Source organism: Dermacentor albipictus, chromosome 10, assembly GCF_038994185.2.
Source record: "Dermacentor albipictus isolate Rhodes 1998 colony chromosome 10, USDA_Dalb.pri_finalv2, whole genome shotgun sequence".
In the NCBI taxonomy this organism is placed as follows: Eukaryota; Metazoa; Arthropoda; class Arachnida; order Ixodida; family Ixodidae; genus Dermacentor; species Dermacentor albipictus.
Genome location: NC_091830.1, coordinates 91,671,860 through 91,686,538, shown reverse-complemented (window position 1 = coordinate 91,686,538; position 14,679 = coordinate 91,671,860). Strand labels below are relative to the sequence as shown.

The 14,679-nt window shown below is 46.3% G+C and overlaps 1 protein-coding gene across 1 annotated transcript; it reads right to left on the bottom strand.

Annotated features, from left to right (window-relative positions):
* Positions 1-521: 521 nt before the first annotated feature.
* LOC135918137 (uncharacterized) lies at positions 522-14,062 on the bottom strand. The gene is made up of 3 exons (XM_065451795.2): positions 13,062-14,062; positions 2,828-2,859; positions 522-1,356 (listed from the first exon to the last, which is right to left on the bottom strand). The coding sequence occupies exons 1-3, from the start codon at positions 13,864-13,866 to the stop codon at positions 1,318-1,320; spliced, it is 876 nt and encodes a 291-aa protein (XP_065307867.1). The 5' UTR covers positions 13,867-14,062; the 3' UTR covers positions 522-1,317.
* Positions 14,063-14,679: the final 617 nt, after the last annotated feature.

The window sequence follows — 14,679 nt, the reverse complement described above, 5'->3', positions numbered from 1 at the left end:
CGCTCATATGCCGTGCTGAAATGAAAACAGCCTTTCGTGTGGGTACGCATGGTGTTTTGATGATTCACTCTTACAATATTGTGACAATGAAGGCAATGTTTGATTTTTGAGGACAGTAGAATGGTGAGGAGATGTATGTGGAGATGAAACACTTACAGGACATACTCGATCTGGAAAACTCTCAATGAATGGACACTGCCAAATTGCTTTTATCTAGAGCGCGGAGGGTAGCGCCAATATTTAGAAGAAATCATAGAAGCCGCAATGACAGAAAGCAGTGCATAAAACTTACCGTCAAACATGATAGCGACTTAAGCAAAGTGGTCTTCGCCTGCACAACTCGTTACAATCGAGCCATACAAAGTCACATTGGGTAAATAGAAGGCTCAACTTGGCCTGCTTGGCCTTGTGAACAGTTGACAGGACACGCAAGAATAGGGACGTACACCAATGTTTACACCGAGGATGACGTGTATATTGTAGTCTAAATGACTTGGTTTGAAATTGTGAACAATATCCTATGGAGGTGACAAATTTTTTTTATTGACTTGATGAAAAAAATGTTATCGCTGCTTTTGCAGCAAAACGAGAATGTCGAAATCTCTCCAGGTATACAGCATGACAATGGAGACAGGAGATAATGGGTACTCGGCGATCACTTCGTGTTGCATCGCGAAAGTGACGTCCAAGCATTTGGGCCAAAACTACCAAACTGACAGAAATCAAGAGAGAGAAATCAAAGGGTAAGAAGTAAAAATACAGCTGTCTATAGATAAAATCATCGAGTTCATTTCAAAAGAAACACGTCAGAAATATAAAAACGAACCTCAACACACAGCATTAAATTTTTGCGGACTTGAAAGGTCACTTGCAGTGAGCCGTCATCGGCTGTAAATAGAGAACCTCATGGCCGTCACGTCACCGTGCTTTTTAAAAGTGGCAGTATATGTACTCCGGCGAGTCATGAAGCCAGAGGTAAAAAGCGTGGGTGGAAAGATAACATTTTTTTACAGCCAGAGAAGGCATATGTGGTCGTCGATATCCATAGCCACAAATTTGCGGCCACGTGATGTGGATTAGCTAGCACAGCTCATTGGCTCCAGGGCAAGGACTGAAGGGCTCCTGCTTTGAGAGACGCTTCTTTCGTAGGGTTCACACATGCTTCGTTAAATCTTCGTAGTGCTCAATTAACTTCGCAACACTGTCTCCTGTTCGGCGACCTTCCACAAACGGCTTGGACAAGCGAAGGAGGTCTCCGTTGTTTGGTTGAAGCCCTCGTAGAGGACCTTGTGGGAGTCTTGCCAGATGAAAATGCTCTTAATTTTGGTGGTCACTTTGGCTGCTACCGGAATCGTCCTAGATAGAAAAAACAGGGGAAATTCCAGACTACAACAATTTGCGAATATTATTAAGGTACGCGCACAACTAAGGTATGGCGCTAAGGAACTGATGGGTTAAAAGAACGGATAATAAATACGGACAAGGGAAGAATACAGGCGTGCACTGATTGCGAACTACTAGAGCTCACTTGACAAAATGTTAAAGCATCTTCGCCGCTAGTCTAGTTTTATCATTAAGATACCACTTTTTATCACTCGATGCATGTGCAGATATACTGAAAATTTGCACCCCCTCCTATCTTTAAATAAGTATATTCGTGTATGCGCACAATGGATGCTAGTAGTTGGTAGCCAGCACTCATGCCGTGTTCTTCCCTCGTCCGTCTTTATTTTGCGCTGTTTTCACCCGCGGTTTTGAACCAACTAGCTCGCATTCTTTAAGCTGAGCAGCTCAGCAGGCGACTGGAGGGGGCGCTGGTGTCACCGGTGCGCGCTCGGCATGCCGAGCTGGAGTACTTGTGCACCAAATGAGAGCCAGCCTTCGTAATACGCTACGACTGCATAACACGTAGCGCAAGGTTGTGGCAAAGTGGGCTGGCTGCAATGCTGCCCGAGTATCGCGTTTCAATCACTGAGCAGTGCTCATGCGTGGACCTTCCTAAGTAAATAGAGAGGGACAAATTCACTACGCTGCGCCTAGGAAACGTTTAAATATTCAAAAGAGATTACACAAGCCCAATTACATTCAGGGGGTCGCAACTATCATGAAAGAAGCTTTATTGAGACCTACGCGGATAAGGCATACTACATGTTTAAAGGTACTTCAAGTTGTCTTAAACGGCGTTATTTCTTTGGCGTTTGGAGGCCAATTTAGAAATTACGAATAATTTTATTCCTTTACGGGCAATCAGTGTATTCAAAGTAATTACTTAACTTTATAATTTAATTGCGAGTAGGCAATCTGGAAACCATGAAGGTAAACTAGACAGTAATCACAAGCTTCATCTTGGCGTTTCTGCGTAGGTACGCATCGTATGTTTTAGTTTTCGCGATGAATGATAAACATCGTGAAGTACAAACCTGTCACAACGCACTGAGTACAAAAACATTTAATAATCCCAGGGGAGGGAAGCTTGCTCGCTTCTAACTGGGCCAAGTCATGGCAACCACAGCACGCATCTTGCGCGTGCCTTACACAATGTGTGGATAGGTTCAGGATGAATGTATCCACACATGAATGAATGTAACTGTACAAACACAATCAGAAAAACATCCTGGCCGGAGCAACAAGCCGTTAATGAACAGCGTTAAGTCTGTTTCGAACTGCTGGATGGCGATCACATCCCGTGGGCGACAATGTCGCTTTGCGATCTCGTGGGAGAATAGTCAATTGTACATTTCAAATTTAGTTGGCGTTTTTCTCCGAGAAACAAAAAAAGATCAAAAGAAAACATGCGAGGTGTTTGTGCTTTCGGCCGAAAACTTACCTTTTCTGTTCTTGATAACGGCGGCTTCGTCACTGTAACATAGGAATAAATCTGCGTCAATAATAACAAACGTCAAGTTCACGCAACTATAATTACCAGTTTCCGAAAAATGTTTTGAACATATTGACAGTTTTCAAGAGGTTGCCGTCATTTCTGGAAAGCGGTGTAATATTGTCACGTGGAGTGACGTACGAAGAACACAGTAGCAATACTGTGAAAGACGAAACTAACTTTTATTGGGCAAATCTGTGCCCTCGAAAACAGGCTACACTTAAAGAACGGCGACAACGGCGATCGCATTTGGCGATCGTCAAAATCTGATCAGCGGGTCAAGCGTGTCGGCTGTTATAAATCAGTCATCGAATGTTCCAGAGTAACCGCTGGGACCTGCGTGCCTTCCACAAAGTTCTACACCATTCGCGTCGTGCATACATGCAATCAGATTACACAAGGCTCGGCTACAACAGACAGTGGATAGAAGCATCGATAACATTCTAGAAACTTCCGATACATGTAGACGCGTCCTGCGCCGAGCGATAACATTTCTTAGACGTTAAAAGCGCTCACCCGTAAAAGATAAACGAGTTCACATGTCAATATAAATCCATTGCAAGTTCAACGCAAGTCCCGTGGTAGTTACGCAGCTGCAGTATAATGATTTACGTACGAAGGACACATCTTATTCACTAATACTTTGGCTGGCAAAATGCAATCAAGATAGTTGATCGTTTCGCAACTATTCACGAATTCAGTAGTAGTTATCAAAATTCAAAGCGATGGACGTAAATTTGAGTATGTTCGGCACACTGAAATGGCGAAAGGGTATGTAGCATATGCTTGTCGAAAGGTTTTTGGACGTCATTAACAAATACAACAGCTAAATAAAGATGTTACAAAGTGTGTGTGTATATATATATATATATATATATATATATATATATATATATATATATACACACACACACGCATACATACACATATACACATACATATACATACACATATATATCTACACACACATATACACACACACACATATACACACACATATACATACACATATATATATACATGTATATATGCATATAGCAGCTACAAAGGATATTTCTACGATAAAGCTGTACGGCTGTATAATTAAAGCACGTCAAGGCGTTTTAGCAACGCCGACGCAACAACAGACTATGGCACGCATGAACACTTTAGACAAGCCCCTCACTCTAATAACGCCCGGTGAGATTCTGAACATGCACACGTTTGTTTAGTGACGCTTACCGAACTAGCGGGTAAATTCCAGTGCCACTCTATTGAAGGCTAAAATGTGAAACATGGCCATTACCTGCACGCCGTTCAGCGTGGTAGCTTATGGTGGCAAATTGCTATGCATGGTAACACATGTACTTGTTTATCGAATTTCCGCGTTTTGTTGCCTAACAAATGTTATTAACTCAGCACAGGATGCGCTTGCATGTGTCAGAAGTTTCTGGAATGTTATCAATGGTTCTATCCGCTGTGTGTTATCGCCGAACTTTGTGTAATCTGATTTCATGTATCCGCGTCGTGCGCTGAGCGAGAACATTTGTGAGATGACGAAACGCAGTCATTTGATAAAAAAGTACACGTGTCAATTCCCCCCCCCCGCCCTCTTAATTCGGACCCTACAAGATTATCCTACGCATTGGAGTACTCGACTATGAGGTCGTGCCGGACGGCATTGCGCTATTACAGCGCCACCGCTAATGACCTGAAATAGTCTGCGTTGTGCGACTTAAGCCATGCTACCAGTGCTAACGAAATTTGGGACTTCGCATTGCTGAGCTTTGGACTTTGTTTCTTTGTTGTTTTGTTACCTTTTCTTCATAAGCGCGCTTTTGTTTTTCGCTCTCCTTTTATGCTTACAGCATCGGGACTAAGCTTTTTTTAAGAGAGGGATATTGACACGTGTATTTGTTTACCGAATGACCGCGTTTAATTGGCTAACAAGTGTTATCGCTCAGCGCCGGACGCGCCTGTAGGAATCAGAAGTTTCTGGAGTGTGTTCCGGAGTGATATCCGCTGTCTCTTATCGCCGAACCTTGTGCAATCCGATTTCATGTTTGCGGGACGTGAATGGTGTAGAACTTTCTGGAAGACACGCGGGCACCTGCTATTACTCTAGAATGTTCGATGATTCAAGCATAAAAGCTGACGCGCTGGACCCGCTGATCACATTTTCGGCAATCGCTGACTGTGTTTGCTGCTATCGTTCCTTGAGTGTAGTCTTTTATTGAGGGCACAAGTGTGCCCAATAAAACGCTAGTTTCGTCATTCCTAGTTTTGCTGTTGTCTTCACAGTCACTACTAGGTGACAATATACCCACAAGTATTGTTTATGACAGGAAAGTCGTCTGCGAGGAAGACCGGACGCATTACTCTGAGGTTGAAAAGAGCGAATAAAATTTGGAAACGCTTGTTTTACAATTACAACGCAGGCACTTGTAAAATATTCTTGAAGCCACAGAAAACAGTTTATCCTAGCATGCCGATCTTTTTCGGTAAAATACCCGTTTTTCATGAGCGGTATCTTGAAAACACTGAACAGATTTGAAACTGCAAATTACTTCAGGTATTGCACGCTTCACTATAAACTTCTTATTCAGTGCCACTCTTAATTATAAAATCGGCATTTATAATTTGTTTACTATCCTGCTTTAAATTATGGTAGGCTCAAAAGCTGGTTTTTTTTTTAAATTGTGTCATTATTCGATTGTCATTCGGATCAGCCACCCTATTATGACTAAGAATTCAATTCAATAGAAGGCAACGTTCGGAAACGTCCCAACGTAAAACGACCAAGCGTAGAATTATTACTTCAAGTACTGTAGTTCGTACTTTGTGCAGCCTAAACACGCAAAGTATAAAATGTTTACATAGCAGATGACAGGCCCACCCCAATAATGTTGGGAGCGGGAAAATGGGGATTGTCGTCGCCTGTGGCGTAGTTATCAAATGTATCGTCTCAGAATACCTGCGGTGGTATAATATCCACGATAGTTGCTTCGGCTAAACAGAAAATAAAAAGGTGGCATATTGTGCGGACATATCACTGTACAACACATGAAATGTTGCATTTGGCTTGCCACAATCTGGTTTTGTTTGCTTCCTTGCATCGATTTCCTCCTGTGTAAACCCATCTCGCTGTAACAACGTCGAGAAAGGATGTCAAGTTTAATGATTTGTCTGCTCCAAAATGGGAGTAGTAACTTGCAGATGCAAATGAAATCGGTTTATTTTCGTTCTAAAGATCATGGAATTAGCCAGAAGCATAAATAAAACGTTATGCGCAAAAATTCTCTCTTCGAGGTATTTTACATTTTAACTCGCAGAATAGGGGGTGGACAGCGGACCTAAACCACACTTCACTGTGAATATTGCTAATTATAATTTGTTCGACCTGCCACAATTGTTTTTGACATGGCTAAAACGGCAAACAAACATCTCGGTGTTTTTTTTTCTCTTTATGAAAAACATTTTGTGCCAGCTCAGACACAAGAGTAAACAAGAAAATATCAAAATCTCATCAAGCCGTTTCAAGCATGTCATGAAGGACGGTGTTATCAACTTATTACTAAGCGTATTCATTCTTCGTTAAAAAAGTATAACGTACTCAGTTGACAACAACAGGGTTTTCGACCTAAGCACTCTAGGTCTATCGCAGTACTTTCAATAACACCGGCAATAAACAATGCTTTTCATAATAAGCAACTAGTAGCAGGTATTTTTCTCGATTTAAAAAAAGCCTTTGACGCCATTGATCATAATGTCTTACTTAATAAGCTAAGCACTTATGGCTTTCGCAACACCGTTTTTGAATTGGTTCGTAGCTATTTTCACAATCGAAACCAATTCGTCGATGTAAACAAGACAACCTCATCTCCTCAACGAGGTACCATGAGTGGGATAAACGGGAGCGATCGATCACCATAGTTTGTCCATAAAGTTCTTGTTATGGTTTAGATTATCTTCTCGGTGTTATTAGCACTTCAGAGAGGAGTGCACAAGATGAGAGGAGAGCGTTTCGGACAGCTTTGCGGCACTTAGGCGACCGGCCTTTAACAAAGGAGATCTTGGGTCCGTCGCCTCGAGCGTCTGCTATGCGCAAGGCTGAAAACGCACTGCGGCGTTTTAGAGCGCAGCTCTTTGGCGTCCGTTCCTGGGTTTCGCGTCGTCGTCGGCGTCGTCGTCGTCGTCGGCGTTGTCGGCGTTGTCGTCGGCCTCGTAACCAGCTCGCCTCCGCCGCCGCGCTCCGCCGCCGCGCATGCGCCGCTGCTCCGCCGCCGCGCATGCGCGCTGTCGGCTCTCCGGGCGAGGGAGGATGATGGAAGGGAGGAGGAGAGACTGTGGAGGAGGGCTGGCTACACAAATGGCTCTTTGGCGTCCGTTCCTGGGTTTCGCGTTGTCGTCGGCCTCATAACCAGCTCCGCCCCCCTTTCATCCCCCCAGCGCTAGCAGCGACCGACTGATACCGCTTTCGTGAGTCCGCTACCGCACTCACGAAAGACGTCGTGCACTTCCTGCAACTCGCATTAACCGTCCATCGATCCACACCGATGTTAGTAGTGGGGGACTTTAATGTTGACATAAAGACAAACAGCAATTTCCTAACACTTATGCGGGAGAACATCCCGTTCCTCTCGCTCGTAACGCGTCCCACGGCTGTGACAACCTCGCGAGGCACTTGTATAGATCTCGTCTTTGAGAATCAAGCATTGGTGTACCAAGTCGAACATATATCAGTATATTTCTCCGACCACAAAGCTTCCTTCATGACTGTCAAGAACTGTTAATGTAGTCTTTGTTAAAGGAATACGTGTGAAAAATAAAAAAAAATTCTGTGATAGCGCATACATGTGTTGCTCGATTTCTTTGCCTCAATCTATCGAAAAGGTGAAACAGCTTATTTGCTGCGCTCAAATTTCGCATTAGGAAGTAACGTAATCGTCGGTAATTTTTTTTTTGAAATGCAAACTGAACTTCCCTTTCATCCTTTTTCTTTCAGTCCCCATTCGCCCTTCCCAGTGCAGGATAGCATTCCGGGCTCAGCTTTGGTAACCTCCCTGCCTTCTCCTATGACTTCTCCCTCTCGTTCTATCACATGATTGTTTATACATGGGTAAGCGATAAAGTTGATGCAGTCTATAGACCGTTTTTTCGTGGGCGCCACCATATTGCTACGCATTGGCGCCATCTAAGGGCCGTCGGCATGCTGGCTTCGATGAGCGCTCCGTCTTGCATGGCAGGTGTACGCTCGGTGGTAGTTACTGGCATTTTAACGCGATAGCGTTAAGGAGCTCGTGTCGCAGAAAAGCCGGTGTCGTCGGCGTCGGTGTCGTCGTCGGCGTCGGCGGCGTTGACCGTGAGCGATAAATCACGGCAGGCGCTTCATAAATAAAAAGCAACTTCCAAGATTGGCCCGGCGGGAATCGAACCAGGGTCTCCGGAGTGTGAGACGGAGACGCTACCACTCAGCCACGAGTTCGATGCTTCCAAGTGGTGCAAACGCGCCTCTAGTGAATGCGGTGTTGCCTTCGAAACGAGCCGTGGAAAGTTATACTGCGGTGTATATCGGTAATTATGAACATGTAACGTACAGAAGTCACAATTACACGAGTTGCGAAGTGCGTTTCCGGTACATTTCTTCTGCGCTTTCCGCACACGCAGAGCCATCTTGCGGCAAACACAGAAGACCCCCTCCTCTCAATGTACGGCGCTGCCCCGACAGGAGGCGCGCCGCGCGCGCATTGGGACCGCTGCCAGGCGCGTCGCGGGACTCCCTCTCCCCTGACGACGCTTCGCCGTGCTCCCGGTTTAGATTACTATCTATCTCTCTGCCCGTGCCGATCGCGACGTTTGGCTGGCGTAGATCGTTTCCCCTCCGAGACACCGAGTTCTTTGGTTCGTTCCGTTCGCTCAGGCGCACGTTTCGTTGCCGCGCCGAACGCTGCGTTGCTCGACGCTCACCGCGTGATAGGTGGGCGCTAAGTCCGATGCGGGGCGCATCGTAAGTGATCGCTGTGCCGTAGCGCATTGTCTTATACCCCTTGGCGGGTCGACGGGAACGCTGTCGCGTCCCACTCTTGAAGGCGAAGCTTAAGCGTCCTCCAATTTTTTTCGCGCTCCTGCGATCAATTTAGCATGGCGTGCGTCTTCTACGTGGTAGACGGTTCTGTCAGACGTGCTCAAGTGGTTTAAGTCGGTATGGCTGAAGTTTCTGCTGCTGTTGAGGCGGACGGAGCACGCAGCGCGATGTGTGCGTCAATGTTTGAGGCTACGATCAGCCTCGGAGATCAAGTCTCCATTTCTGAATGTTCCATTCACTAGTGTGACCGCATTGCAGTGCTATACTCTAGTTCTAAGCTGCGGTTTAGGAGCCATGAAGCAGACGCGAGGACCGAAACAGCGTGGGTACCGTTGTGCTACGATAGGAGCTGCGCTGGTATACTTCAACATGCGTTCAAACTGTTAGCTGCAGATTACATTGCGTTATACTTCTTGGTTCGGTGGATGAGGTTTCCACCAAGGAACAAAATTGTTTTGGTTAGTAAAAACAGCATATCTTACAATGCGAACTACACTTGTCCAGCAAAGCGACCGTTTACGAACTGAGCGTACGTCCTAAGCAGTGGATTAGATATTTTTGTTCTATATAGTGCACTGTTCAAGCATCCGGCATCAACGTTTGTAAATCAATAACGTTGTGCGGCGTGACTATGCGAGCTCGCATTGCAGCGTTAGCCCGTTTTCCCTTTCTTTTTGGAGAAAGAGGTTGATAACCAATTTCTTTTTGGGGGGGGGGGGATGTGTTCGTCCCGTCTTCTAATATATAAGGACTCACACGTATTACGGAAAGGTTGTCCTTAGAATTAGCCATGGCATACTTTTTATGCGATCCTTCTCAAAAAGGCAATGCCAAATCACATAGCTTAGATATGTATCGTGCTGCTTCACTAACCGCAGGGATCACTGTGTTGAGCAGCACCATCGGCCTCATGCAGGAAGGCTAGCATAGATATATAGCAATTTCAGGACTACTAGACTTGAAATACGTGAGAACGATGCTGGTGCATCACAAATATTTGACAGCGCCTGCCGCTTAGATGTTTCATAGTTTCCTTAGGCTGGCCGTACACGAGCATGCGCTCTTATCTTTCATGTTTTTAGTCCCTACGCCAAGCGCAGAGATAGTGAGCAGATTTACCATTTAATGGTGGTAATACTGAGACGCCGGCTCCCTTCGTTGAACTGAAACCGATATACGCAAAATGGTTCATAACAGACACACCACGGCTCATAATGCGGATAATGCAACGTCACATGTTTGCGCTCCCCAGAGATATTTCTGCGTACTGCAATTACCGATGCATAGAAAGGCTTCTCTGACGATCTTATATGAACGTACATTGCATAAATTTTAGAGTGTACGATCTAGAACATGTCGAAATCGTTCCGCAGCACGCGACCGGAATACTTCCAAACAGCGCAGCTCCGTATCGCCCAAGCCAGAGAGGAGGAAAGGCTCGCCGTGCGCCCTTCCTCCTCGCCCGATGAGAATGTCTATACATGCTTTCTTTTATTCGTCAGCAGCGCAGCATGCGGGTCAAAGGTAGGCATTTCGATTAGGTTTTAAATTGCGCTTAGCACTTCTACCGTTCGCCGCTTCTTTACCTTGTTGCTAAACAAGTTCCTCTAGTATGTATAAGCAGCTGAGGCTTTCAAGGACTGATTTCGTTTGTTCTATTGGTCATTAAACCATAGCATTAGCTGTCGAGCAGTTCATGTTTTGTGTTCTTTTCATCGATGGGTTAGCGCTTGGTGAACTGTTGCTGCTACGGAACAATTTTTCTTCGACATGCCTTGAAGCTTAGCCCACCACACACGTGCGATGGAAGTTACTTATCTCTATCGGAAAACGCGAATCAAACAGACAAGCATGAGCAATGACGCAAGAAAGCACGGCGAACTGCTGCCTCTCTCTCGAGTGTATTTGGCGAAACCGCCACAAGTGACGCATCCGTCGGCGCGCCCTTCTCGTAGAGGCCCGTTTTGACTGAGCAGCTTACCCTGCAGGAACCGGAGGAAACTTTCGGTGGCGTGCTGCACGTTGCCTAATCAAAAGCACGCAAACACAGATCCATTGCTATTTGTTGTGCGCTTACGTACGATGTGCTGACGGAAATGCAAATGTGTGTTTGCTAACGCACTATGTTCAACCCTGCTGCAAAATGTGGAGCGGGGGAGTAATGCCCTGTGCAGTTGTTGCCGGCAGAAATAGTGATTGACATATTCAGGAATGAAATAAATCTTTGTGATCAAGTGCAGTGAGTGCTGCTTCCTACGGACAGTCTGTTTGGCCGGCTCTGTACAATTCGTGGTTTTCTCGAGGATATCAAAATCAAGTCATATACCAGCATCGCATCGCTAACCGCGCAAGAACAATCTTCCTCGCCTGAACGTCGGCAAAAGTTAGACCGGCTCGATAAACAGCGACAAATCTAGTAGCGCTGCTTCGTGGTATAGTAATTTTATCGCCTGTTATCTACACACATTCACCCCATCTCACGGAAACTTACGCCCAGTTTGTCAGCAACGTATGAACAAAAAGTGAATGGGCGACCACTTCAATCAATGGGCCGAAACATCGGTGACGGTAACTGCGCCGACAATCCGGTGATGTTTATAGCTGAACGTGATCGTCCACAGAGTAAGCTAGTTGCTAGTGATAACACATTTTTGCAAAAAGATATAACAAAGTACAACATATTTACGTTGCACGCTCGCTTGTGCGCAGCAAGAACAATTTTAGCACGACCGAGTCCTCCTGTGAGCGATTAGGTAGAAAAGTGATCGGACGGCGCTCACATCGATTAACTTTACTGAGCCAGAAGCATCACAATTTTCTGATTCAAGTTGTCAGCCAAGTAAATAGTGAAGACCAAAGCACACTGATTCGCATTTAATTTCCAAGAGGCAAGTTCTTAAAGCTTTGAACAGACTTGTAGCGCCCGCTTCTAACATACCCATCCTATACTGTGCTTGCACCTTTCGGACGACGTTTAATAGGCTTCTAAAGCGTTTACATCTACACTTACGCTGTGGCGAAAACTTCATCCAGCCAGTCACCGTGCGGGAAATCTGCCGAAACAGACATTTACTGATCCGCACTGGCATCATGCACATCCATTACAAGCTCTGAAGCAACGGAGATAGCTGAGGCAAGCAATGGACGATTTACCACGTGATCAACGATGGCGGCACCCACGCGACCGCCGTGTTCTGAGTGAATACATGATCAAATGTGCCGTCATTTGGGCATCACTGGCATGACATATCAGGCTTCGCTAAGCGCTTCCTGGCTCGCAGGAAACGCTGGACTACTGCTGCGGCCCAAAGAGTGCGCATATGGCTGCGCGGCCAAGGCATGCTAGTAGAACGGTGGGAACTGAGGATCCCCCTATTTAGAGTATTCGACATTGCTTGGTCGGGTGAAGTCACCTGCGTGATGCTGTCAGCGATACGACGCGCAAATAAATGGCCGAAAAAGTCAGAAGAAGCGCAAGCGATCGTACATTGAATTATCGAAGGTGGTTCGGGGCCCTGCAAGATTCTTCCATATCTGACAAGTGCGTTTGGCCGCGACTACTTCTGGAATCAAGGCTACGGGCTCATCAAGTGGGTGCAAGTGTTTAAGAAAGACGAAAGCAAGCAAAATAACTGCATAGGCAAGATGCAAGATGTACACCGGGCGAATACTTGCAAGGCTGCAGTAAAGCATTTATGCCCCGCTGGAGCTGCAAGCAGCGCTAATACTGAGGCTTCGTTCACGGAGAACTTGCAAATAGAAACGTCCGTTCTATCTTAAAATGGCATTGCTGGTACGTGTCCTTCAGGTGGCAAAGGCACTTCACTGATTCACTAAAATGAATAGGGCGATTTCAAGTCACCAATTTAAGTCTCGTAACTAAAGCAGAGATAGCTATCATTCGACTAAGCATCCATAGAAGCATACGTAGCACAGACATTGAAAGCGGAAATTTTGTACCAATGCCCTAAGATTGAGAAGGATTAGATTATTACTGGCCCAGATGCTGCGGTCACTTGGGACCTCAGACAAGCCGCGCCACTAATCTTTAATGAAATAATATACTCCCCACAGCCATCAAACTTGGAATAACTTCGCTTCCACAAATGTGTATCTTACCAGAAGGCTGTCCAGGTTGGTCGGCTGCTGTCTCGTCTTTCCGGTCGGAAGTCTTCAAGACGGGTCCTGTCTTGTCGTCCGGTGCATTGCTCATCAACTGCGCACCATCGTCAGCCCTGTGCTCACGGTAACAGGCAATTGCTAATCCAAGTTTGTCGAAGTGGCCTTCGAGTATTTTTTCGGGATCTTTCTGCAGCACGACGTGGAGTGCGGCAGTGACACGGAGCTCACATCTCGTCGTGGCGTGAACGAACAGATACGGCAGCGAACGCGGAGCGCACAAGCCGATGACGTCGTGCTCCAATGAAGTGTCTCCGAGAGGCGTGGCCATGACGCAGGCGTAGACGACACCTTCACTCTCTGTCTTAGCGCAGTTGGTATGGCAACCCGGATATTTCAAAACGGTCGCCAATCGCTCGTGCAGAATGAAGCGGACTTTACGCGCCACAGCGGGACTGGGGGCTCCGCTGATACGATACGAACGCCACGAGCGAAGTACTTGCCGCTCCTCGAGGCAGCAGTAGAGCCACGCAACGAGGGAGGTACGGGTGTCAAGCGAATCAAAACGTTCCACGGAAAGTCGAATGGCGTGCATGGCCTGCACCGGCGTATCATTCTCTAAGTCCGGTAGCCACCAGATGTCGGATTTCTTCAGGGACAGCAGTTCTTCCCCTGACATTTCGGCGAGTGCATCGCACAGCACGTCCAAGTCTTTTTGCGTCATCGCAAATACTGAAAAAGGCTGTGGCGAACTTACTATAGCATCAGCATCAACCGTTGATACTATGACCCGGCTCTGCCACATTTAGTCGCCGTCGTATCGGTTGGGTCTCAGGTGCTACGCAGTAGTTCGCCGTTGCGGGTAAATGAAAACTTGCTTACAGTGAGTGCAGTCGACGCCGCAGTGTGATGACTACGCCGGGCGACAGCTTCGTAGCACAGTGAAACGTTAGCAGTAGCGTTGCAGGGTATTTGAGTTCTGCATTCCACAGATGCACGTCACGCGGGCTCTACCTTCACTTCGGGCATGGTTGTAACAATCTTGATAGCACGCCTACCTAAAAAAAGTAACACGATAAACGGCGGTGAGCAAGCGAGAACATTACTAAGAAGATACCCTATTGAAACAAAGCAGGAGCATGAGGCCTTCGCTTGTCATTCTTTGCCATCCGGTTCATGTACGCAGATCCGCATAAGCTGAAGCCTGGTAGCAGAAAAAGCCACCGTTCTTCTGGCTGTCGCAAGAAAGAAAATGAAGGGGAGAATTCGCTGGGCCGACGCTTGATCAACAGACAGATGTGCGTGCTAACCCACTCTGCTGTTTGCTATACAACTAACAGGGCTAAAATTAACATCACAGACTAATAGGCAGATTTACTCGGGGCATTCTCCCTCCCATGCAGAGTGCATCTTATGACTTTAAGGTGGCTCCAACCAAAAAGTAAGTTTATTTTGCCTACATTTCGGTATGAACTCGGCTCCATGACGGGTTAATGACGACGGGCATGTCGAGGCGCCACATTTAGGCTGTCATAGTCGAGGGGAGAGAAAGCGGGAGGAGAGAAAACTCCAGTTTCTGCGAAAGTAATTTACGGTCCATGTCTTCAGAGTGACCAGC

Coding starts and splice junctions, on each gene's coding strand:
- LOC135918137 (XM_065451795.2), bottom strand. CDS start 13,866: ATGTGGCAGAGCCGGGTCATAGTATCAACGGTTGATGCTGATGCTATA. Junction 2,860..13,061: donor CCAACCTGGACAGCCTTCTG/GTAAGATACACA, acceptor CCTATGTTACAG/TGACGAAGCCGCCGTTATCA. Junction 1,357..2,827: donor CGTTATCAAGAACAGAAAAG/GTAAGTTTTCGG, acceptor TTTTCTATCTAG/GACGATTCCGGTAGCAGCCA.